This window comes from Eulemur rufifrons, chromosome 25, assembly GCF_041146395.1.
Source record: "Eulemur rufifrons isolate Redbay chromosome 25, OSU_ERuf_1, whole genome shotgun sequence".
Taxonomy (NCBI): Eukaryota; Metazoa; Chordata; class Mammalia; order Primates; family Lemuridae; genus Eulemur; species Eulemur rufifrons.
The window spans coordinates 9,122,105-9,147,077 of NC_091007.1; the positions used below are offsets into that span (position 1 = coordinate 9,122,105).

The following is a 24,973-nucleotide window of genomic DNA, read 5'->3' on the forward strand; positions in this document are numbered from 1 at the left end:
CTTTAGTGTTAAACCAGCAACTTCCACAGGAACCCGCATGCCTGCTAATGCAAGCAAACGGATCCTACCAAGGGGAACCACGTACCGATCAGCCGGCTCACTCAAGAAAAGGACAAAGGGAACAGAAATGAAGACATGGTTACAGAAAGCCCCGAAGCCCTAACAAATGGGGAAAACGTGGATGACGCGAGAGAACCCAACAGCAGAAAAGAAGGTCGCACCTCTCCTTTGGGCAGGATTTTCTGCTCATCCAGCTTGAAGGCCGTGCCTATTCGTCTCCGAACAATGGGCGGTTCCTCCCCTGGATCCAGGGGATATTCCACGGGCAGTTTGCCCGTGAGCTCCTGCAAAAGAGCATTCGGCGTGCAAATCAGAGTGGGGCACGTGCTAGTTTCCTCGAGCGCACGCTCGCGTGCACACACACCCACACACACGCACGCTCTGCAATGCACAGACTCAATGCCTGGGTCAGAAACATGGAGCACGAACCCTAAAGAAGGGTTCATGGAATGAAATTCCATTTCTCTAAAAATATTTGAGAGCAGTCCTTTCTTTAGAGAAGAGATGTACTTCCAAATGTAAATGTCTATCGATAGAATTGCTGTTAGCTTTCAGTATAAAACCTGAATTTCACTCACTCATCTGTTAATCTAACAAGTGTCCTTCCTGGGTGCCTGTTCTGTGCCCAGGGAGTCACCCCACCAGTGAGGACCACAGTCAACATGAATTCTTGTGTCTCTCTAGCTCCAAATCCTTGCCCTTCCTCCTCCAATATCTAGGTCTGCAATTTCTCTTAAATGAGTTTCTTAAGAAGAGTGGTATCTAGATGGCAAATTCCAGGAAAAGTGCATTACTACGTAAGTTAGAAACTGAACACGGATAGCAATTCTTCCACCCTGGCCAGTCGCTACAGGAACAGGCTGCGATGAAAGGCCACTGAACGATATACAAGTAAGAGTTTTAGTAGACAACTGAGAATATAGTCCATACTGTGGACAAGGCTACTAAAAAAATCTGTTGTGTGTGTATTTGGGGCTCAAGAAATCTAATTATTGTGGGTACAAGAACAGTGAATTTAGATCCCAGGCAAAAGCTGGGCCATTGTTCTCTGAAATGCTTACATGAGGGAACGAAAAGTCCACAGGGTCATTTCCCAGTGATCTGGACACAGAAGGGAAGAGGCCCGGGAGAGCAGGGAGGTGTGCATTTGTGTGCTCACAGTCTGGGTGCGCACACACACGAACACACATGCACACCCGTGCACTCAGAGCTCGGCAGTGGGGGAGGAGGGATCAGAGTTACTCTCCTATAATTTGTGTTTTCCCAACTATGGCTCTGGGGAAGGACTTGGAATCAGAATTAGGCTCTCTACAAATGCATTATATCTTGGGCTGAATAAAGATCAGGTCTGAGTTAGCAGCTAATAGTCGTCGTGAAGGCCAGGCAGCAACTGCAAGAAGTCACTTCGAGAGACCAGAAAAGTCTGGGGGACCCACGGCGTGTCTCCAATGGCAGCGTGGGCACTTCCAGGCAAAGCCCAGCTCTGGGTTCCGAGGCCTCAGATCAAGGCAGATGCTGCACAGAGACTCAAGGGTCACTTCGACAAGGAAGAGGTCAGAAGCCTCTTCCTGGCCACATCCATCAGCCACACAGAGAGCTTTTGTTGGGGCAGCCCGGTCCTGACTGTCCAGCAGGCGGGGGAACCCAAATTATGGGAGACAGACTCTGATCCCTCCTCCCCGCTGCCGTGTGCTGAGTGCACGGGTGTGCGTGTGTTCTTGGGTGTGTGTGCGCATGCGTGCACACAGACTGTGCGTGTGCACACACCCCCCTCCCTACTCTCCCGGGGCCTCTTTCCTTCTGTGTTCAGATCACTGGGAAATGACCCCGTGGACTTCTCATTCCCTAACGTAAGCATTTCAGAGCACAATGGCCAACTATCTGAGTATGAAATGCTCTGCAATTATCTTCCTTGGCTTTTTTCTTTCTTTTTGAAAAAAATGTGGTTCAAATGTCTCCAAAGTAGTTATGTGTTTATTCGGCAACTTTTTTTTTTTTTTTTTTAATCTGCTTCCCTAAACATCTGTGTATTTATTTAACACAACCTATTGTGGGTTTTATATTGTCAAGACTTTATTATTATTATTATTATTTTACCTAGAGACTTATAAAAAGGAGGGAAAAGTTCTTAAAATTCTCCTACATTTATTACTCTCTAGCGTCTGTGGTTTTAACGTACAGTTTAAAAAGGAGGGGACTGATTTTTCCCCAGCTGCATGAAGGTATTTGAGTCCAGGTCTGGATTCTCTTGATATTTAATCTGATTTCGTAGGTAACTGGAACCGCGTGGCGAATAAGGAATTTAACGCTGGGTAGTTGAGGCGTTCGGTTTGCTGCCTCTGTATTCTGCCAAACACTCTCACTGTACCTTGCTCTGGCAGCTGCCTTCCCAGCAAACAGCTTCTTGATTCAAGCTGAGCCGAGAAATGTGCGTGAACAGCGCAGAGTTGGCAACCAGACTCCCCCCTACCATTCACTGCCGGGGAGTCAGGGTGGGAATAGCATTGAACACACACAGGGAAGTCACCCTGCGCCCGACTTCTTGCTGGGCTATTTCTTCCACTCACGTTATGTTTTCTGCTGTCAACATTATAAGAAGTGGGAGCTTTGTTTTCCTTGTTTTGCATTTATTTTTCAGAGAGACAGTGAGGCTTTCCGAATGCACGCGAATCTTGCCCTGACATGTTCCCTAATGTGGATTCCCTGCCGGGGGTTCAGGGACGTTTCCTTGATTAAAAACAAAACAAGGCTTTACAAATTATGAAAGGCAGACACCAAAACCCGTGTTTTCCCAATCCTTCCAGCATAGTCTTTATAAAAACGGCGTTGCTAATACTAACAGTATCACATAGCGCATTCTTCAGCTAGGCCAATGGGCTTTCCTGAGAGCTCCAATGGATTTGTGCTAATGTGGTTCTGCTTTGAGCAGGCTCCGGTTTAAATCAATCCAGACCATAATTAAGCCAAGTTGAAATGTAATGCGATCTCACTCTATGGCCCTTGTTTCATTCTTTCTGCTGCAAAGGCATTATTTGGGGGAGGGGAACACATCTCTTGCACTTGGTTTGGGAACTGCTTCATACCTCCCTTGGTGACCTGTTTACAGAGATCTTGGTAATGTCACATGGAGCACGATCTCTCTGGGAGAGCGCCCCTCCTCGATGCCCATGTGTAAGCACACACACACATACACACACACACAGAGTAATGTATGCCACATTCAAAAAAATGAAGTCTCCAAATATTGCTATCAAAGAGTCACAGAATAAACAGAAGAAGGTGGAAATGGACATTTAAAATAAATATAAACAACAGCCTGCAGCAGCCTCAATGAGACTACCATAGATACAGCCTCGAGGAAGCATTCCTTTGCATAAAATTCAAGAACATCACCGGGCTAAGAGTTTATTTTAAACAATAATAGTGAAAGAAACACTAGCTCGGGAGGTTTAAACATCCATTGAAATCCTGGACCGCCAGTACTTCTCAACATGATGTCCAAAGACAAATCTGAAACATCCTCAAGAGACACAAAAGCTACAACAACAATAAACTCAGGCACAACATCTTGGGAAGGTGGTGGCCAGCCGTCATATTCAACGAGGTACCAGCACGTGAGGAGATCCTTTATAAACTATGGTGCATTATATGACTACAAGGGACTGTTATTAAGACTTGTCACTTGGCCTCTAGAGGGGTCCTATTTAGGATCTGGCCAGCAGCAGCTTTAACTGGTTGCCATGGTGTTGCATCAATGTCCGCTAATTTGGATAAGGCGTATTACAGAGGTGTGGACATTTCCAACACCAGTGTTTCAGAAAAGCTCTCGCCTCCCAGGTAGGCTCTCTATCATCCCCACCTTTGGCCCTCTGTCAACACGTTATGGTCAGTGATGGCCCAGACAACCGAGATTCCCACAGGACGAGGAATGAACCACTTACCGCTTCCCGGAGACAGAGTTTCTTTAGCTCCTCCAGCCTCTGACGTAGCGTTTCCTCCAGAGCTTCCTGCCTGGATCTCAAGGCAGCCAGCATGTCTTTCTTGGCCGACTGAGAGCTGTCTGATTCCTGAGAACCTGTCAATCAACAGTGGGGTTACCAGGCCAGCCAATGGGGGACACACATCTGGACCACTAATGAATTTAACCGGAGCCCGTGCCGTGGATGTGGGATTTATCTCGGGAATCAAGGGAGTGTGAAATAAAACAGGTGCCCAGAGTTCGAAGTGTGAAGAGCAAATTCCAGAACTGCATGGAATTTACAGCTAGTCGGAAGGGCTGCCAGGAAAATGGACACTCCTGAAAATACAGTTTATCTTTCTTGATTATCTTAAGATACGTCACACACCTGTTTTCACCTGTTTTCATTCCACTGGGAAATTTTAACAGACTTTATAGACACCATGGGGGAAAATAAAGTTCATGCTAGTAATTTTAATATGCATTTTTAATTTTCTTTTGTCCATTTAAAAATATTTTTTTTTCTTGCCTAGTGCAAAGATAAGGTATGTTTATCATAAAAACTTTGAAAATGCAGACGGGTATAAAAACAGTCCATAAACTAGTCACCTAGAAGTAACCACTGCTATGTATTTTCTTTTGACATTTATTAAGGTCATATATATTTAAAAAGCACATATATTTAAGCACTATATTTAAAAAAGAAAATTAGAATTGTATTATATTTTTTTAACTTCATATTGTATCACCAATTCCCTATCCATATTTTTACATGCTTTCCTGCAAAAAATATCTGCATGACGATTCAAACAGCGGAGTGCTAGATAGAAAACCTTTGTAGAAGGCAAACTATGAACCAAACAAAAGGAAAATAAGCTGAAATGCCAACGGGAGGAGTTTAGGTTAGACCAAAAGAATAATTTCTGGGCTGCAATGTTTGGATTCTGAAATAGGTTTCCTGCAGTGAAGCCATTATAGTTTTTCTACCTTGATGGGTTAGAAAAGGTGCCTGGACTCCCCAGAAAAAGAAAAGCTGATTCTTACTTTTCTTTCTATGCCCACGGTGAGCAGAAGTATTAGAAATGGACAAGTGTGATTGAGTGTGCATTCAAGGGGCTCGCACCAGGCCACTAACACAGCATCAAACAACCTCAAATACCTAAGAGATTAATCTAATTAAAGATGTGCACGATCACTACCGTGAAAATTTTCACACTCTGCTGAGAAACATTAAAGACCTAAATAGAGAGAGAGAGAGAGATACCATCTGTGGTCATGGATTGGAAGACGCATGTGCTAAAGACGTCCGTTCTCTATGAATTAAACACTAGAATCAATGCGATCCCAATAAAAATCCCAATAGGATTTTTTTTGGAGGGAGGGAGTAAGGATTGTATTTCCTTATGAAACAACTGAATTTCTGGACAATTTAGTTAATGGGGATTTGAGAATAATCCAATCAGAATTCCCAGAGTCAGTGGTTGTGTTTCTTCTGATGGTCAAGTCAGAGTCAAAAGGCGCTGAGAGTTCTTGATTATTAGCCTTTTGACTCTGACTTGGGCTTTGTTCCTTCCTTCCCCCCACCCTATTTGAGCTTGAAATAGAGGATATATTTACCACTGTAGGAATATGCTATCTTTATGCTGCCACAGCAGTTAATATTAGTTTGAACGAACAAACAAATAAATATTGTCAGTCATAAACTTGGATGCTCTAATTAAGTTCTATCTCCTCTTGGTAAATCTAGTGCCCATAAGTGGTTCCTTTATAGACCCAACTTTGTAAGCTTTGAATCATGCATGTTTGTAGCTCTCTCTCGGATTTTAACATGCTTCCGTTGCAGGTTTCCAAATTCAATAGCAAAACTCGAATGAAACCTTGATCCTTACTGAGAGATTCCATGACCTCATGGTTCACATATACGAAATCTACACGGTGTCATATTCACGCAACACACTGCTAAATACTCTTGCAGGCTCCCCTTTCTGAAATGGTTCAGGTTTTCCACCTCCAAAAGTCAATTTTTTTGGGTTTATCAGTACTAAATTATCTCCAGTCTCTGTCCATCGAAGACAACATGGCCAAATCATTTTGAATCTCAATCTGATTCTCTTAGTAATAGTCACCCATCACATTTGAAGACACAGGAAAATTTAATGAGGTACTCTCTGTTTCATCATTGAAAGAATTAATAAGAATGTAAAACAATACTGGAAGGAAGTCAGACTTTAGATTTAAAAAACAGGCCTGGGGAACTGGGGTCCAAGAAGATTAAAGGATTTCTAGCTCAAGTGAAAAATTCATTGTTTTCCCTTTCACCCTCGCCTAACCTCTTCATGGGAAATGATGATTTATTACATCGAATCTAAGAATTAACTAATGTTTAAGAATGGCAAACATCACAATATTAAACTCGGAGAGGTAAAGCACACAGCTTTTGGATGATCGGGTTTCTAGTTATGGGATTAGTTAAGAACTGGCCTTGAGTTATGGGGCTCATTAATGCTACCTAAATTATTATGATTTATAATAATTAGCCTAAACCAAACCCACGTAAGGCAAGAAAGTCTTGGCAGGCCGGATGGGTGCAGAGCCCCACTGATGCTGGCTGGCTCTGTTTCACGCCTTTAGCCTGGGAGTCACTCGAGGAAGATGGCGCCTGGGTTCTAAGTTAAATCCCCGCAAGGTCACTGAGCCAGCCTGGCCTGGCCACGCGGATTTCCCCTTTAGGGGTAAGTGGACAGCAAAGTAGAAGGTCAAGCAGATCTGAGTTTGAAGAAATCTAAACCATTTAGTACATATGTGACCCACTCTCCTCAATTCATTATAAAGACTAAATGACATAAAGCATGTATAGCACTTAGCACTGTGCCTGGAATAGGTAAATCCTCAACCTAGGGTAGATTTAGCACAAGTGTGCATGTACACACACCCACCCACACACACACACCCACCCACTTGTAGAATCAGAATGAGAGAAATCACTGAAAGTACCTCCTCACTGTTGCTCAAGGAGGTATTGGTCCAAGAGAAGAACTTGTCTGTGCGATTCAGTGGAAGACTTGAGCTCCAAAGCTCACCTTTAGAAAGGCACCATGTAGGTCTGGGCAGTATTTTCAAACTGTGTGTCTTGAGTCCTGGGTTTGCAGATATGCCTTTGGGGCAGCTGTGGGTGAAGGTGAGGATGGGCCAGGGAGATTCTGCAGGTTCGGGTGGCCCCCACGCCCCACTCCTCAAGCCAGAGCAGCTCTGCAGGAATCTGTTTCATGTGTCATGCTGCATTGGAAAGGGGGTCCCATTGCCTTTTTTCTTTAAGGGAAACCCATTGTTCTCAGGCAGGGCTCTGAGTTCTCACAGAGCTCGTGTGATCTCAGCCTGTGGGTTGTTACCTGCAACGAGGCAAATGTGGCCACCACAAGGCAAGGTGGCCAAGTGCCCAGTGACACGGGTGCCTGGGAACATCCCACAGGAGGAAGCTCAAAAGGATGCCCTCTAGGCACCCCTTGAATGGGCTGGTTGGCTCTAAAAGGGAAGAAGGAAAGAAGCCACAAGCTAGCTAGAAATCAGCAGGCAGGGGCTGTTCACTCTGTGGCCGGTCATCTGAGTCCCCTCAAGTGGTAGAACGACTCCAGGAAGAAATGGAAGCAGGGAAGAGCCTCAGGGCTGAGGTCCATGGGCATCTCATAAACTAAAGGTTCATGAGCACGTAGAAAGTGATTCTAGACACAGAAATAGTATTGAGTCAGCACCTAGACTTGGGGGATGGAATGGAAGCTCTTGGTTCTCATGACAGATCCATTTCCAATTATTAGAACACACACATGCCTTTGCACATATAAGACCTCTCCAAGGTTATAAGTTTAGCCCCTTAGAAATTAAAAAAGGGTATAAATCTGCTATTCTGAGGGGACAGTGACTGACAGGAAAGACAACTGGATTTTTATCATGTGTCTGCTATTAAATGGAGTAAGGCCTATGAGTCTCTAACCTCATGGCCCCATCTGTAAAGTGACCAATTGACCAACCTCCAAGATGCCTCCAAACTTGGAGAAAGTATTCTTCAACGAACAGCTTCCTCGGTAGTTCCCTCTTGCTGCTGGCAGTCATGTTTGCAATTTTACAAAAGGAACTTTACACCTGGTGTGGTCTCCCTCCTTCCTCTCTTTACCATCCCAACCTCTAGCAAAGCCAAGCCCTCTCTGCCAGCTCTGTTCTCATTCCAGCTACTGCCGTAGCCTCCCTCGGCTTGGAAGGGTGCGTCCGATGATCAGCCAGTGCCTAAAGGATTCACCTCTTCATCTTGTCAACAGACCAAAGCAAACATTTGTAAGCTTGACTGCTAAACAGAGTTTAATCTGAGCTGTCTTTGGGATTAATGAAGTAGCAAGATGGATGGAACCTCTTTACTGTGCCTAGAAGAGGGAGATTTCAAAATGTATAGATTGAAAAAGCAGGAATCAAGAGCTACTTGGAAAGGGCTGCCCAAATGTAATGAGTTGGTACAGGAGACAAAGGAAAAATCGAGGTGATCTCAGTATTTTTGAAAGATACACATAACATAGGAATACTTTTTAGGGGGCATAAAGTTTCAAGCAACACCCAGGTTTATAAGAAAGAATATTCTTTGGAAAACACAAACTGGCACTGTACCTAAAGCAGAGGTCTACGGTCTAGTGGTTTAGAGTTAACAGGCCTGGGTGTGTGTTCCGGCATTGCCACGTACTAGCTGCAGGGACTTGGGAAGCTGATGTAACCTCTCTAAGTCTCAGTTTCCTCCCCTATAAAATGGGAATGAAAACAGGACTTTTTTCAACTGCTGGGAGAATTAAAAGAGATAATGCTTGGAAGATGAGCTCAGAAAACATCAAGTGCTACATGAATACTAGCTCTTTTTATTAAAAAAGTGTTCCCAGCCTTTTTGGGAATTGGCACTCCAATTCCAGAGAGCCTCCTGCTGTAAAAGAGGAAGTGCATGTAATGAACAAGCAAGGAATCGTGGAACACTGGTAGATGTACCACTGTGACCCTATCAATTCAGGAAGCTCAGGAAGAGGAGAGAGAGAAAATGAATTTTCCACCGAACTCCAAAGCAGGGGCTTCCTGCATGCTACCCTTCATTTATTTCTTGCAGAAAATTTATTCTTGTTTTTGCAGAAGAGGTCACAGGGGCAAAGGAGGCAGACCCAAGATTCAACACCTGGGCTCTGCTTGATCTGTTTTGTCCCTTGAATGCAAACTCCACAAGGGTAGGAGCTTCCTGGGTGGTCACAGCGGGGTGCCACAGTGCACACTGTGTAGAATGCAATCCCATCGCCTTCCAAGCCTGGGCTCTTTCCATGGTGCTGCATGGATCAAAAACACAGGTGAAGGAAGGAGGAGACAGAGACAAGGGGCTCTTTTGTCAGATCTGCCAGGGAAACAACAGAATCTCTGGAGCCCCTTCCATGTGCGAGGCGGTGTGGGGGTGACAGGTACAGCAGACACGTTCTGGGTGTGACAGAAGTGCCCACCAGGAGGAGGCAGGAGACAGCCAGGCCACGAGAACGAGAGAGGCAGTAGCCGCTATAGAAGACAGAAGCCACCCCCTGGGGCCAACTGGGTAATTGACCCGGATTGTTGCCGTCCACCTCTAGTGGGGTGTTTTTTTCTCTCTGAGGTTAAGGCCCCCTCTGATTTACTGCCAGGAAAACAGGGTGTCTGATCAGTTCTCTAGCAGAAACCCTTCTTCCCAGCTATTGCTCAGTAAATACCTCTTTGAATGATATTAGATTGAAAATACGATCTTTTGTCGTTGGCTATTTCACAATCACGTTTCAATCCTAATGCGAAGGATCTCACTGAAATGGGGCACTAATCACCTGGCCAGTGGGGAGGAGCAAAAGACCTGACTATAAAGAAAAGACAGAGAAAGATGGAGTGATTCACTCGCAAATTAGAAGGTTATTTTTAGGGGGTACTTGGGAATCTATTCAGCGCACTTCCCGACACTACGGATGTTGGTGGAGACGCTGCCCCTGTCTCTCTGTGGGTTTCCCGTTTTCCAGCCGGGGAACCCCAGGCTCCAGGCCAGGGGCAGGGGCCGTGGAGGGGCAGATGTGGAGGGGTGGCGGCGGCGACAGGGCTCTCCTCCTGGCCAGCAAACACGTGGGAGGATTTCCTCCTCCAGCTGCGGTGGAGAATTCCCTCCAACCGTCCAAAAGGCCCCGGGCGACTCGGCACCGGATATGAGAGCATGTTCTGCCCAGGGGAGACATTGTCAGGGTCCGTGCACAGCTCATGTGCCTTCACACAGAGGGACAGTGGTGACTGATTGCGGAGGACAGAAGGATGCTTTCCTCTCTGGGAGGAGGGGGAAATTCAAAACCAACAGTGCTCCAAAGAAGAAAGAAATCTGTCGTCCTAAAAGTAAGGAAATGACAATCTATTTAGGCCTGCAGGGAAAAAAAATTAATAAATAAAAAATGATGAAGGCATATTCCCAGCAGATCTGTAAAAGCTGGAAGGAAAAGTTTTGGCAGACACATTCTGGGAATAAATATGGGGAAAAGGTTTGAACACTCCTCTTTAGGATAAAAAGATATTTATTTCCTTGACAAATCCTCAGTGATGAATTCCTTACCTAAAAGACGTCCTAGGGGACCAAGGGAACTAATGCCACGTTGCAGACTGCGGGATAAACGGGTCACCTCTGGGGACCGTCTCAGAGGATGAAACGTGATTTCTAACGTGAAAAATGCACGCTTGGAAAACTTTTCATCGGGCTTAGAAATTTTAGAAAGAAAATAGCTAACTTCAGAGAGTCCTGAAATCAAAGCTCTTTGAAAGCAAACACCTTCTGATGGCGGCTGAGGTCTCGGGGATAGCTTTACCTTCTGGCTACGTTCCATGGCTCAGTGGCACTTGGTGACAAATGTAATTTGAGAGAGAGCGAGAGAGGGGAGGAAGAATGGAGGGAGAGGGAAGGAGAGAGGTGGGGGGAGAGAGAGTGAAAAGAAAATCGAACAATTAAAAAATCATCCAGTAAAATATTTAGTTGCAACTCTTGTTTGTAACTCCTACGGTTTCCATTTCTTAGGCTATAAAAGGAGGTAGTTATCTTTCTGGCTCTAAGATTGTTACTCTGTTGCGATACTGAGGTTTGGAGATAGATTGTGTATTTCAAGGACCCTTATTCTACGTTCCCAGCAAAGGGATACTGGACCAGAGAGGGTTGCCCTAGCTGGGGACAGAGAAATGCCCGTGGGAGGTGACAGTGCTATCTCTTTTTCAGTGATTAAAACTTCATCGGTGGACAATTGTTCATTTAGGTCACACACGGTCATCCTGTCTTGGGTCTCTTTAGTAGGCAAATATCCCTTCACTAGCAACACCTCAGGGCATAAATACAGCGTGTAAATGACTTTATTAGGTTATTTTTCCAAAACCAGGGCGGAAAGGGATAACCCTTCTGAGTTTTCACTCAGGCCAGTCCTGCTCGAACAGGTCCAGAAACATCCATTCCACACAAGGAGATTTCACAGCCCTCGCTGGGCGCTGGGTCCAGCATAAACAAACCCTGGCGGGACCTGCCCCCTTTGGCACTGCCTGCCGGGCTGCTGTGCCCATTGGCAGAGCGGGGGTGATGACCAAAATTGAGGCCCCTGGAATCCTGCTTGTCGTTAGTCCTAAAAGGAGAGGCACCAGGCTGGAGACCTTTAAAAGGCTGGAGAGAGAGAGAGAGAGAGGGGAAGCAGAGGGAGGCGGGGCATAAAAGAAGAAATAGGGACAAAAACAAAAAACATCGTGTGATTTACACCAGCTCCGGGCAGTGAATCTCGAGCCGAATATAGCTACGACCACAAAGTTGGCAACGGCCTATCAGATCTCCTCCCGGTGCGGAGAGATGTCAGATAGCTGGCACCCTCATTGTTACATTAGTTATTAATAAACTTCCCAACAATGGGAGGAAGTGCTAGAACTCAGAGAACGGGAACGTGCAAGCCACCAAGGAACAAACGTGGTCGGATCCCAGGCGACGCTGGGGCTCAGGCCTTTAAGCCCAACCTGTTTTGTCACCAGAATGGAAAGCATCAGAGCCAAGAGGATAAGGGCAGACGGCAGGTTTGGTTTTATTTTTGTTAGTATTTTTTTTTTTAAGCCAAAGATCTACCTAGCACCAGATTCTTTGCAATCCTGATCACATTGAAGATGACTCAACAGGCAAATTCCTATTTAAAAACACACCATGTCCTTTCGTTGGGTAGAGAGTGGGCAACTCCTGCCTCTAGACTTCCATTCAAGTGGCCAACAGTGTGCTCATAGTTCCACTTCAGACAGGATGCACAGGGACGTGTTTTGTTTGGGTGGTTAACGCAACAAGCCACACGGCCCTCCAGAACATGGAGTATTTCCTAAGCAGGTTTGTGCTATTTTCTTTAAATAGCCTGAAAGCAAAAACAACGTCTCCCCCGGCCCCTCACGCCCACCGAAATCAATTGTTCCATGATGGCAAATCCCCGAAACGGTCGTTACAACACATCTCAGACTCTCTTGCACTTTGAGACAAGCCATGCAAACGCCATGTGTCTTCAGCTACAGTGACAGACACCGTTGTGGGTTTTGCTGTTGCTTTTATTGCCTTTTTTCTCCCTTCCAATCTCTTCTGGGATTCCAAGTAATGGGCAAAAGGAAGGGAGGAATAAATCCTTTGGAAGTTCCCACAAAATGGATTTGGATTTTTGTTTTAACTCTGAAAACATCTCAGGCAACTGGCTCGAATGCATGGTTATCCTCTCAAACTGCATCTGAACCTTCTGGAAATTTGTTGCCTGAAGCACCTGTGAGCAAAAGCGATTGGTCAGAGGCAGCTACAGACGCGGAGGAAATAGTGAGTCTCTCCCAGGGTGGCGTGAATCAAACGTGCCCTGTCTACTCGAGCAGGCAACTGTCAGATTTGCTGAGCCCCTCCGCAAACAGATTTGGGACAGGGGTTCCATCACCTCCCTCAGAGTTGAATGCCAGTCAGGAGGTGAGAGCTTGATGCCTTTTATTCCAGCACGGGCTGACGGCTTTGACTCAGACAGCACGCTACCCACCTCTCAGGGTCTCCACGAGGATACAGGGCTACAGGTCATGCAGGGGACAGCTCTATGTGTCACTACTGCAGGACTCAGGGTGTCTGGCCCCGAGCCTTAAAAAATCATTTCAATTTATTTGGCCTTTTCTTTTGGAAATGCTAGCCCATGGCCCAGGGCATTGGTAAGTACGGATTTCTGACTCCCTTGATAGATGTCAATGACACTTCATTTCTTTAGCATCTGAGGCCTCAGATACCAAGTGCTAGACTTTGGTAATCTTGAAGGTCATTGTGCACCCTTGCATAGGAAAATCACTTTCAAAGTTACTAATAGCAGGGACATATTTTATCTCTGTTTTAACATCAATAAACAGAATGCAAACTCTGCAGAGAGGGGCTATAAGATTTAAAATGCTGTTAGTAGCTAGCAGAGTTTGGGAGCTGGAGAGAATGTTACCACCACAGAACTATTGTTACAAGGCTCAGATGCACGACGACATGGTACAGAGAAGGGTTGAAGGGTGACGAAAGATGACAAGGATCGACGCTGTCACAGCAGCCTCATCTGTCACGGTTAAACTTTAAAGGCCTCGTGTCAGCACGACAAAGGGCTGCAGCACAACTTGAGGGAAAATGTTGGTGGCAGGTCACAGGAGAGCTCTTAGCAAGGTGCAAGATACCACACGCTCTGGGAACATAAAAGATTCTTAAAGTGCAGCTCGTGCAGGAGTCTGACTATTCGTCATCAACATTTAGATGCAAGAGGACGGGAAGGACACAGGACAGGGGTGGGAGACTGGCCAGCTACCTCGATTCGCAGGCCCAGGGCTAGAGTCCCCCAGTGTGGGGGACGTGGCATCAGTCCCTTCCAGAGGGGACTGCCACAGGCTTTGCCCAGGTGAAGGCTTCCTCCTCTCAGTACAAGGAACAACAGAGCGACGGTTGTCAACAGTCTTAGCAGAAGGAAGGACAAGATCTATGGAGCCCAGAAATTCCCTTTGTTCAGCTGAAGGGATGTCCTGTCTCTCCTAAGTCACGGGAGGTGGGTGTGGGGCGTCCCCGAGGAGCCTCGACCTTGGCATTAAAGGACGTGTTTCAGGCTGGAACTTGCAGGGCTGGGAAGAGTTGGACGTGCTCTCTGGCTTAGTCACGGGGCCTTCTCAGCCCATGTTCCTTCTTGCTCAGCCGTGCAGCGGCAGAGAGGGCTGACGGCGCTGAAGCCGGCAGTTGGAGCCACCCTGCAAGTGGCCTTTGCTGCTTCTATCAGCTCCTACACATCTTAGCCCGGGGCCCCCTCCCTGAATTATTAAACTCTTGAAAATCACTTGAATATCTTGGGAGAAAGATGCTTACATGTTAGGTGTAGGGGTGGAGTCGGCCGGAAGATTTTCTTGCAATTTTTCTTCTAGCTTATACGATTGATCATTAATGCCAACGTGTGCGAAGGAAGAGAGATTTATTGCTTTCTAGTCTTAAAGATGCTTAGATTTCATTTCTGATGGGTACGTGATGTCAGTTTCATCTTGCGAAGTTGGGGCTCTGGTCCCATAAACTCATCTAGAGCTGCCGTTAGGATATTGCCTGGGTGCCCGGAGGCTACCAGATATGAGGGGGGCCCTTGCGGAGGGACAGGGACACAGGCTTAGAAGTGGGAATCCCTGGGTTCTGTGGTCCTGAGCCACACCCCCACCTCAAGCTTTGATCTCTTCTTTAGCAAGAAGAGTGGCTCTCAAAGTCACAGTCACGGCCCTGGACCAGCAAGCATCAGTGTTACACGGGAACTTGTTAGAGATGCATTCTTGGGTTCTCCCCAGGCCTACAGAATCAAGACTCAGAGGGGAGGTCCAGCAATCTGTGTGTGAACACGTCCCCCGAGTGGCTCCATGCACGCTCAAGTCTGAGAACCATTGAGTGTGAAGAGCCCAAGCTGGAGTCTCTGGGTTCTCTGTGACAAGGAGCAAAGCGGGTGGCCCGAGGGAGAAACTATGGTATGTCTTTTGTCTAAAAGACAACCAAGGTGTTGGCTTCGGCCCTGCCCCTGTTCATTCAGCAGGGGACTGGGAGGGGCTGTAATTCGAGGCCGGGGTCTCAGGTTTTGAATTTCATTCTTTTTGAAACAGGAAGACAACATTCTCCACAGCCCTGCCTTGCACACTCCCAAGCCCCATGAAGAATGAGCATTTGGCCCATTTTTTTTAGATGAAACATTTTGGAAGAATCCAAGGTGGGGAGGGGTGTAGAGGGGACCGTACGGTGAGCTCACAGAGGCAGATGAAGGTTTTATGGGGCCTGCAGCTTTTATAATTTTGGTGGCTGTATTTAAGAGAAACAATACAAAACATACTGCATTGGCAGACTTTACAAAAACACATGACCACGTGAACACGCTGCCAGGGCCCTGGACTTACGCTCCACCTCCCCCCTCCCCCACCCCGTAAAGCCACCTCCAAGTCCAGGAAAGGCGTCTGTCCCCTCCCTGGTCCTTTAGACTTCTTCCTGATTATGACCGGACACCAGCCCAGAAGCCAACTAGGCAACTTTAGCTCCTCTTCCCCTCCTGTCTTTTCCTCTTTTACTACTTGTTGCTGTTTGCGGTCAGTATACATAGTTATGTAAATTACCCCAGAAGGTAAGGTAGGTAGGTAGGTAGGTAGGGTAGGTTTCTTGCCTCATTTGCCTCACTGAGAGGCAAGCTTGCCCAGCTCCCAGATCAATGTGGCTTTTCCCCTGTTGCACTGTTCTAACCTTTTCAAACCACGGCCACCTCCCTCTCTTCCCGCCCTGCTCAAACCTGCTCCCTCTTCCTGCCATTTCGGGGACTGGCACCTCCCAAGCCCCTCTTGAAATCAGCCAGATCCAAGACCCGGGAGCTCTTCTGTCCCTCGAGACACTGAATGACAAAATGACTTTCCCAAGGCTGGTAGAAACAGGCGACGGAACCAGATCTCCTCTCCGTTTCAAAAAGGTGCTTAATGGTGACACCATACCCTGTGACAGCAAGACTCTCCTCTCCGACACTCTGGATTGAGAGCATTCTATCCCTTCTAAGGTCCCAAGAAGTTTGCCTGGGAATAGAACGTAGCATCTCTCGGCACCAGACCCTGAACACCAGCCCTTCCTTAGCGTAATCTCTCTTTTTAAGGACGCACATGTGGACCCTGCTTTCTGCCCTTGGACTTGACATTCCTGCCAGCCAGCCACTGGCATTCCGACAGGCTCTGGGGGACACATGAAGACGCTTAAGTGTACCCAACAGTCCTTCCCACACTGTGTGTTTCTACTGATTATTTTTCTTTCCCTCCTCCACCCTTTGATACTTTGGGGCGGTTTTTTCAGATTCCCATTTGGCTCCCAAGCTCGGTGTGGAAACTGGAGCCAGCCCCTGGCCAGGGAGCCGGGCAGCCGCGGGCACCGTGCTGTGGCCGTCACTGCCTGCCCAGGCTCTGCCCGGGGTCCCAGCCACACCCCAGGAGGCCCGGCCACCTACCCGAGGACAGCAGGCTGCCACTGCTGCCGCTGATGATCTTCCCTTTGCTGCCCATGTTGGCCAGCTTTGAGGTCTTCAGCGTCCCCGTCTCGGTCAGGTCGATGGCGATCTCGCTCAGACTTCGCGCCGCATGGATCTTGGACTGGAAGGGAAAGGCAGGCGGGTCACAGAGGGGACGGTCACCACCCACCTGCTCCCGCCTGTCGTCCTGACACTCGGCAAACAGATTTATCTCCCCCACGGGCAGCATTTTTCTGTCTGTGTCCCTTGGCCCAAGTGTCATCACTGAAACACTCTGAAGAGACAGAGGTGGCTTAGGAGCTGCACCAGTAAGGGACGTGCCAAACCCAGGATTCTGTAGGTTACACCATGTAGCGCTTACAATAATGTCCTGATCTGGGGGAAGTGACCTAATCATGCTGAGCGTCATTATCCCTACTGTCACCTGCCACCCAGGGGCTGGTCAGGGTCCAAGGAGGGAAGCTGTGGGAGGGGCATCCTCTCCCACCTCCCTCGTCTGCCCGGCACACAGCTCCCAATAAGCAGTTGTGATCATTGTTTTGTGCTTAAACAAGGAGGAAAAAATAATTTTCAGCTTTCCGAGTGATGTAAGAGATATGTGAAACAAATTTATGCAGTTCCAATAAATTTGGAAGTGATTATTTATAAACCCCTTGAATGAGGCTGGGCACGGCGGCTCATGCCTGTGATCCCAGCACTCTGGGATCCTGGCCGAGGTGGGAGAATCACTTGAGGTCAGGAGTTGGAGACCAGCCTGAGCAAGAGCGAGACCCTGTCTCTACAAAAGCTAGAAAAATTAGCCAGGTGTGGTGGAGTGCACCTGTAGTCCCAGCTGCTGGGGAGGCTGAGGCAGGAGGCTCACTTTGCTTCTATCTTGACACCTAAGTGCACGTGCCAAAGTCTTCGTATTATGGTTCAAACACTACTCCATTCAGTCCACAAACTGACCCAATTTGGCTAATAACCATGATAGATTAGAATAGGTAAATGAGGGTTCTCTATTCACATTTACGTTGCTAACAGTAACGGTTCTCAGCAGAGCTGTCTGCTTCAGTTACCACCTTCAATAAGAGAGAACGTGTTTGCATTTCCTACACAAGGGTTCAACATTTTCTTTTCTTTTCTTTTTCAGGAAATCAATTTTTGGTGAGAGTGCTTAAGGCAACAGGCATTGCCTTCACCGTGAAGTTCGTGAGAACGACTATAAATGCTGGTGTAACCCACACATCTGCTCACCTGTCCTGTCTGTGGCCACTGGCTGTAGCACACAGGGATGGAACTGGGCGAGGGTCACCACTGAGCTTTCCTGTCACTTAAGGCGCGGTTCACGCCTGGCCTGGGCGAGACAAGGTCTTTCCCGAGCAAGCCTTGGGGGGACCGTGGTGGCTGCGGAGGGGCGTGAGCCCACCGCTCCAGCTTTCCCTGTTCATAGTGTCCCTCCTGTGCCCAGGGGCCCTCGGGTGTCCCGCAGGGGCCATCTGACCTCCTGTGGCTCTGCCCTTCCTGTGCCCTCGATGTCGCTGTCACGCAGGGAACCACGACAATATCCGGATGCCGCGCACTTTCCTCCTGTTAACACGACGTGAAGTCTGGGGCCGCAGGAAACGCCCAGACACGGTGCCTGTTTTGTTCACCTGCTGTGAACCATCTTCCTCCTCCTCCTCCTCTGTACCCCGTGGGCCTTCCCTCAGCTGCGCCTCCGCTCTGACCTCAGCTTTGTCCCCGCATGCAGACCCGGGTCACCTCCCCCGGGCTAGGAGGGTTTCCTCGTTCCTGGACCAACCCGGCGGCCAGGCTGTCGCAGGATCTTGGCTTAGGCCAGCAGGGAGGAAAGGCCTTTGCTTTCGTTTTGACACCGCCTATCAACAGCACCCAGCTGGCCGCGTTTCACCCCACAAGCCAGCGGAGCAAGTACATTCCATGACTTCCTGTCCTTCTGTACGGCTCTTTCACCCAGACCTGTGTTTTAATAAAAGGGAGCCCACGCTCAAACAGTTACGTAATAACTACAAAGACCTAGACCCATGCGGTGCAGTGCTGAAGGGTCCAGGCTCTGAAGTCAGAACTGAATTAGAATCTTGGTTCTTCCCAGCGGATCACTGCTGGGCCTTCGTCCTTAACCTCTCTGATCCTCAGACCTCTGTCTGGAAAATGACATCCTAAGACCTACACCACAGAGTCGTGCTAAGGACTGAATTAGATAATGTACATAAAGGCCATTGCAATAGGAACAGCGTATACATGAGGGGCGGGCAGTAATTTGCTAAATGAGCTTAGATTGATGGCCCAACCTGATATTTTGGGGATCGCATTCATCATATGGAAAACCTGTCCTCCCCCGTCCCCGACTCTTGTCACACATTGATCGCAGAGGCAGAAGATCTAGATGGAAACAACAGATATCCTTCCTAAGGGAGGCTAGATTCTTAGAGGCCTTAGGAAGCTGCTGAATTCTTTCTAGAACGGAAACATCACAATGACCTCCAGACTCGGTGGACAGAGAGAACAAGAGGAAGTCAGCGCCCTACAGGGAGCCTGTCCCTGCAAAGTCAAGTCTTTGGGACAAGCCAGGAGCGTCCAGACTCCTGGACATTTTGCTCCGAGGGTCTTGCCCGGTAAACGTCGCTCGGTTTTAGCACGGACAGCCCGTGAATAAGGTGTAATCGTCCCCCATCATGCTTTTACTCTGCTGTTGACGCAAGAAGGAGGGAAAAATCGCTAGGCTGGATCAGGAAAAATAAAAAAAAAAACGATTCGGAAGAAGGAATGACGTTTGGATTGGGGGCCAACTCAAGAAGTCCCCACTCTGAGATCAGAGGGAAAAGTGTCTAATGTTTACTCTGAACAGTTTGAGCTTCCAAATATTTTCCTCCGAAGTCCACAAGACGTTCCTTGGCTCCGGACTACAGAGGTTGCTGGGATCCAGCTGACAACATTTGTGACCTTTGGGGTCGGCACATGTAAGTTACGCGTTATAAATGGCGCTGCACGGATGCTCGTTCTGAAGGAGCTGCAGGAAACCAACCAGCCCAGCCTCCTGCACTGTCTTTGAGACTGGAGGGTCCCTTGACGTACATGCATGGGGAGAGCATGGAGGGAGGGAGGGGGAGAGAGGGGGAGGCTTCCTTAAATGATTATCACAATGATCCTGAAAGAAGAAAATAACCTGGTGCCAGGGAAGAACATGAGCCTTCTTAGCTGCCCACTTGCTGACTCAAACCACTAGACCACACTTGTCTCTCTGGGGTTGATAAACATCGCTTGGGAGGCCTGGGCTTTGCTGAAGCCTTCAGAGAAAGGAAGGGCTGGCCCGGCCCGACGCAGCAGAGTGTGAGCGGTGGCCAGGATGCAGCCAACGCTGGCTGTCCAGGAGCACCCTGAGACTTTTCGTCCTACGTCTGTGGGCATCACTCACCCACAGGCAGCGCTGCCCATTGCAGATGGATCCCTTCCCTGTTCTCGAATGAACAACGTTCTAGAAATGAAAGGTGTTGTCATTCCATTCCTACGGGGGAATTTCATCATCTCAGATTTAATTTGGAGACCTTTCAGAGAATTTAAACTTTACACAAGCACTGGCCAGGGGACGGTATGTTAGATTAACAATGATGTTAATAAAAGATGGTACACGTTTTGCCATTTGACCAATCAATAATTAGGTCAGGAATTTCCTTTTCTGTTCTCTAACTGGGGAAGAAGCCAAAGTACAGATCATCAAAGACCTACCCAGAGCTAGAAAACAGACTCCTCCAACTTCTATGCTGGGGGTCCCCTTCCTCACCTGTCACGGGGGGTGGAAGAACTGGCTCCCATGAGAAGTCCCTGGCAGCATCTGCGAGCGCCCAAGGCTTCTGGGGAAGAGAAGTCCGCAGCCCCCCGGGAGGGTGGGCATTTTCTCCAGTCCCCAGGGTTCCCTAGAGGAACAGCTGAAATATTCCTAACACTGTGGCCTTTGGTTTTGCCTCCTAAAAGACACTTCCTATTATAATACTAAGTGATCTACGATAATTTCTTTTTGAGACATACTAGCTGCGCCGGTGGGTTGACCTATAGTCTATCAAGTGAGGCTCCAAAACTGCAGAATGGGACCATCTTCGAGAGTGGGGCGAAATGGCCCCAGGAACAGGCCTCTTGAGACACCCGAGAGACCCTCTGTGTAAGAGACCAACCAGCACGGGGAGGTGGCGCTTACACGGCCAGGGCCGCGCTATCCTCAGGGCGAAATGATTTTTTCCTCCCTTTCCACGTTACAGTATCTGTGTGCCCTGGGGGGCAGGGGGCTGGCAGTGGGGTTCAGGGGAATCGTCAACCCTCTGCCCCCGTCAGCCACCACCACCACGGAGGACGCAATCAACGCTCGCAGGCGCTGGCCTCCAGCCCTCGCCACCGGAGAGCAGGCCGTGGACGCCCACCCACCTCCTTAGTGAAACGCATGACTCAAAACCCTTTGGCCCAGTTTCTTTTGATCTAATCAGGCTGTGAATTTTCATGCCAAGGCCCATTGCCACCAGGGGAGCAGTGGAATACTCTCATCGTTCCTATGCTCTGCCTTGGACGAATTTACCCCAAAAATGACCCAACAAGGGGTCAGGAAGAAGATGTCGTAGAGGAAAAAACCATTTTATAAAGGAGAACGAATGCCACACCTGATTCGAACCTGAACTAGGACCAGAGAGACTGTTTCATTTCTTCCCGTCTTCTTTCCTTACTGCTTTTCTCTTAGCTCCAACTTGACCTCCTCTCTCTCTCCTCTCTCCCCTACGCCCCCCTCCCCTGCCAGGGAAAGAGAAACTCCCCGAAAATACAGCAAAAAAAGAAAGAACCCAAGTGGGCACCGATCCAATGACTCTTGGTCCCCCTGAGCATAAGGTCCCGTCACCTCTCTCTGAGAACTCGTGCAACAGAGCAAACCTTCCCCGGGTGCTGGCACCAGTGGCCCCAGGGGCCAAGGGAAGTCCCACTCTGCATCCCACCACCCCACGCCCGCAGGAGCCTGGGAAAAGTGCAGCCACTGGGCAGGGCGCTTCGCCCGAGGGGCAATGAAAAGGGGTGGCTGGTGGGGGCCAAAGGGGGAAGCTGGGGAGACGAGTCTGGAGGAAGAGGGGGCAGAGTGTTGACATAAGCCGTGTGTGAACCAAGGAGACGTCATCCTCTCACCCACCAGAAAGCGCAGCTGGCTGCCTGCGCCGGGGGCGGGTAGAATCTCCCCAGGACGATGCGGGCTCTGGGTCTACCTTAGGGCAACTGGGTGGTTGCTTTTTTTTTCTTTCACTTTTCCAGTTTTGCATTTTTTTCAAAAGTAGAGTTGGCAGTTGGAAAAGCCTGGAGGGGTTTTCACAGCAATTACCCCAAACAGTTAGGTGGTGTCTATTAGTTGAGAACGGTTACTGTTTTTTTTTTTTTTCCAAAAAGAAAACAATATGTCACTGTTTAAACACCAAAAACAGCCCGATTGCATGTTTGTGGGAGGGTCTCCTGCGGTAGGGATTGCTCAAAAGGGCCCCATCTGGCTGCAATAAACGGCTTGAGCAGCTCTGACGGTGCTGGGCTGCAGCCCCCCGGACCAAGTTGCCTGGAATGTGCCCTCTTCAAGGACTAGTCTCATTCCTCCTACCTGCATCCCTAAAAGGCAAGTCTGTACCTGTGTGCATCTCAGGGCAAGGGACAGGGTGTTCCCCGACCCACCCAATTCTCATCCCTGAACCAGGAGAGGTAGACAGGGGCTCCGGGCTGGGCTGAGGCCAGCTCACGGCTCGGTGCAAGGTCTGGTCACTCACCTTGCTCTGCTTCCTGTCCAGGTAGAACTGGTGCTGGCTGATGGCCATGGCCCAAATGGACTTGATTAATGCCGGGCACGCATACCACGTGTGCACTGCGATGCCGCTGTGCCCAAACGTCCTCCTGGTCACCGAAGCCCTGGGAAAGAATGCAACAATCACAAGGTTCAATCTTGTTTCCTATGAGAGAAAACATTTCTCGGGCAGCAGCTTTTATAGAGAACCAACTGGGTCCTAAACGCCCCAGCGTAAAGGTGACAGGTGAGCTCACACATAAACACAGGAAGAAACACACACACATACACACACACACTCACGTGAAGACATGCTCAGGGACACGGGCTGGCAAAGGCCACGTCTGATTTACGGACTCCTTAGGGCTCAGAATTTGGCCAAGTCTATGCCTTGTCTGGGATAAGACGGGTCATTCTGGGTCACTGGACGGTCCTTTCTGATCATCAGCTCCTGGCCCGGGGCCAAGGCAAACTCTGGAGACAGGGAAACCTCTGACAATGCTCCTTGTGCGGATGCTGCCTGCGGTGAAGATGAGTAAAGTCTCTTCTGATGGCCACAGGGCACGGCATCCGAGGAACCAGGACTTCCTAAGTCGCTCTAACTCGGTGTTCCTTGAAGGTTTGGCTGTCAGTTTCAAATATATGCAGAGCGCAGGAGAGGCAGAGAGAAATGAGCCCAGCCAGTTCTCTAGCCTCAGTGTGGGCATTTCAAAGCCTATATGGAATACACATGGATGGAGCAGAGAGGAGCAATCAGACTTGAAACATGAAAATGGGGCCGGGCACAGTGGCTCATGCCTGTACTCCCAGCACTTTGGGAGGTCCAGGCAGGAGGATCGCTTGAGCCCAGGAGTTCGAGGCTGCAGCGAGCTATGACTACACCACTGCACTCCAGCCTGGGTGACAGAGGGAGAACCTGTCTCCAAATAAATAAATAAACAAATAAAAATGAAAATGAGAAATACTGGTCTCCATGTAATAAATACACCACATTCATGGAGAAAACATTATATGATCATGTTTTCAGTGAGGTATATTTTATAGGATAGGAAGACTATTTTGCAAATGAAATCTGAGAATGTGTGTTTGCATGTGCATCCTCATGCATGCATGCCTGTATGGGACAAGGTGACGGGAGGGTATGGTGGCATGTGCAGCATTTGACCTAAGTGTCAGAGGATAAATGTGTGTTCTCAACGTGAAGATATCTAATTTGGAAGAGACTTGGTGTAATCCAGACGTGTGAATGGTAGCATTTTTTTTTTCCCCATGGCAAATTTTCTCTCTAAGACAATCAAAAGCTGCTTTGCATCATCTTACTTTGGGGACTCGAGATTCGACAGTGGGGTCTTCTTCATGCCCGCCGTTAGGGAGGAATTCAAATCTGGTGGTGAGGTAATGATACTGATTCTAGGCAGGTTTGTCCCTCCCGTTGGTTTAAACAAAAGTTAAGGGAAAAACATGCCAGCTCATGAAAGAGTACACAGTTGGAAATAACTAAAAAGGCGGCAGCAAGAAAGTGACTCGGGACACCCCGAACCCCAAGGGGTCTTTGTAGATTTAAAAGGAAACAGGGATCTGAGCTCCCAAGTTTGATTTTCATAGCAGTTGCTGCTCCTGGGAATAAATGAGTTCCCCCCCCCCCCCGAAAAGCTGAATTAGAGAGGAAAAGTATCTTGAAATGTATTTAATAAAGGTGGGGAGAAATGCATAGGCGGGGCACTTCCACATTGTAGGAATGGCGAGAGGGGAAGAGCTAAGTGGCCGGTCAGGTCTGGGTAGTTCCCTGGGAGCATCTACATCAGATACTCTTGAGAGTTTTTCTCCTGCTCTATTATTAATTTATCTCCTCATCTTTTCCTTCGAGCCTTTCCTGTTTCGCCTAAGCCTTAGAAATGGAGTATCTGCCCAGCCCAGAGAACCTCATCGGGTCAGGATGCCTAGGAGGAGAAAGTCCGAAGCGTGTCCAAAGCAAAAACAACAGGGAAAGGGGTGATCACACGTGCACCCATCAACTGGGAAAGCTCCTTCTGCCCTGAGTGAGTCCCTGTTGTCACCGTTTCCACCGATGACATCCTCACTACATGATTGCATCTGGCGCTTCCTATCCCATTACTGTCTTCTGACTCCCTTTCTGGCTTGGGGGGTGGGGAGCTAAACACCATCCCAAGGGAAGGTCACTCAGAGTCACCTTCCCTCTCCAAATGAGCAAGGCAACACGCCACAGGTGGACACGGTCAAACCTCAAATGCACCACGAGGCTGTGGGAGGAGCTCTGGCTCAGCCACAGCACCAAGTGGCCACCCTGAAGCCAACCCCTTTCCCTGGGAGTCTGGAAAAGGCATCTTTAATGATGAAGTCAACTTGAGTTTCCACCTCTGGCCTCCCTGGGCCTGTCACCTCCCTGCCTGTTTTGAGGATGACTTGGGGTGTTCAGGGCAGTGCTGCATGGGAGGAGAGATGGTCACACTCCCGTCTCCTGTGGCCCAGTCGAGGAACATCCACTGACATCTTTGTCCCCCTCTCCCCCCCAGGGCCCACTGCCGGGCTTTGATCATAGTCACCCTTCAAGGTGCAGCTCAGACCTGTCCTTCCCATGAA

General features: G+C 48.6%; 1 protein-coding gene across 2 annotated transcripts in view; it reads right to left on the bottom strand.

The window, feature by feature from the left end:
• Nucleotides 1-24,973, bottom strand: part of FRMD4A (FERM domain containing 4A) — a 263,393-nt gene that overhangs the window by 15,381 nt on the left and 223,039 nt on the right. For both annotated transcript variants that reach the window (XM_069458721.1, XM_069458720.1), the window contains exons 13-16: nt 22,359-22,497; nt 16,561-16,702; nt 4,002-4,135; nt 222-344 (exon numbers count right to left, since the gene is read on the bottom strand). In XM_069458721.1, coding sequence (XP_069314822.1) covers nt 222-344; nt 4,002-4,135; nt 16,561-16,702; nt 22,359-22,497 — 538 coding nt within the window. The remainder of the gene's footprint in view (nt 1-221; nt 345-4,001; nt 4,136-16,560; nt 16,703-22,358; nt 22,498-24,973) is intronic.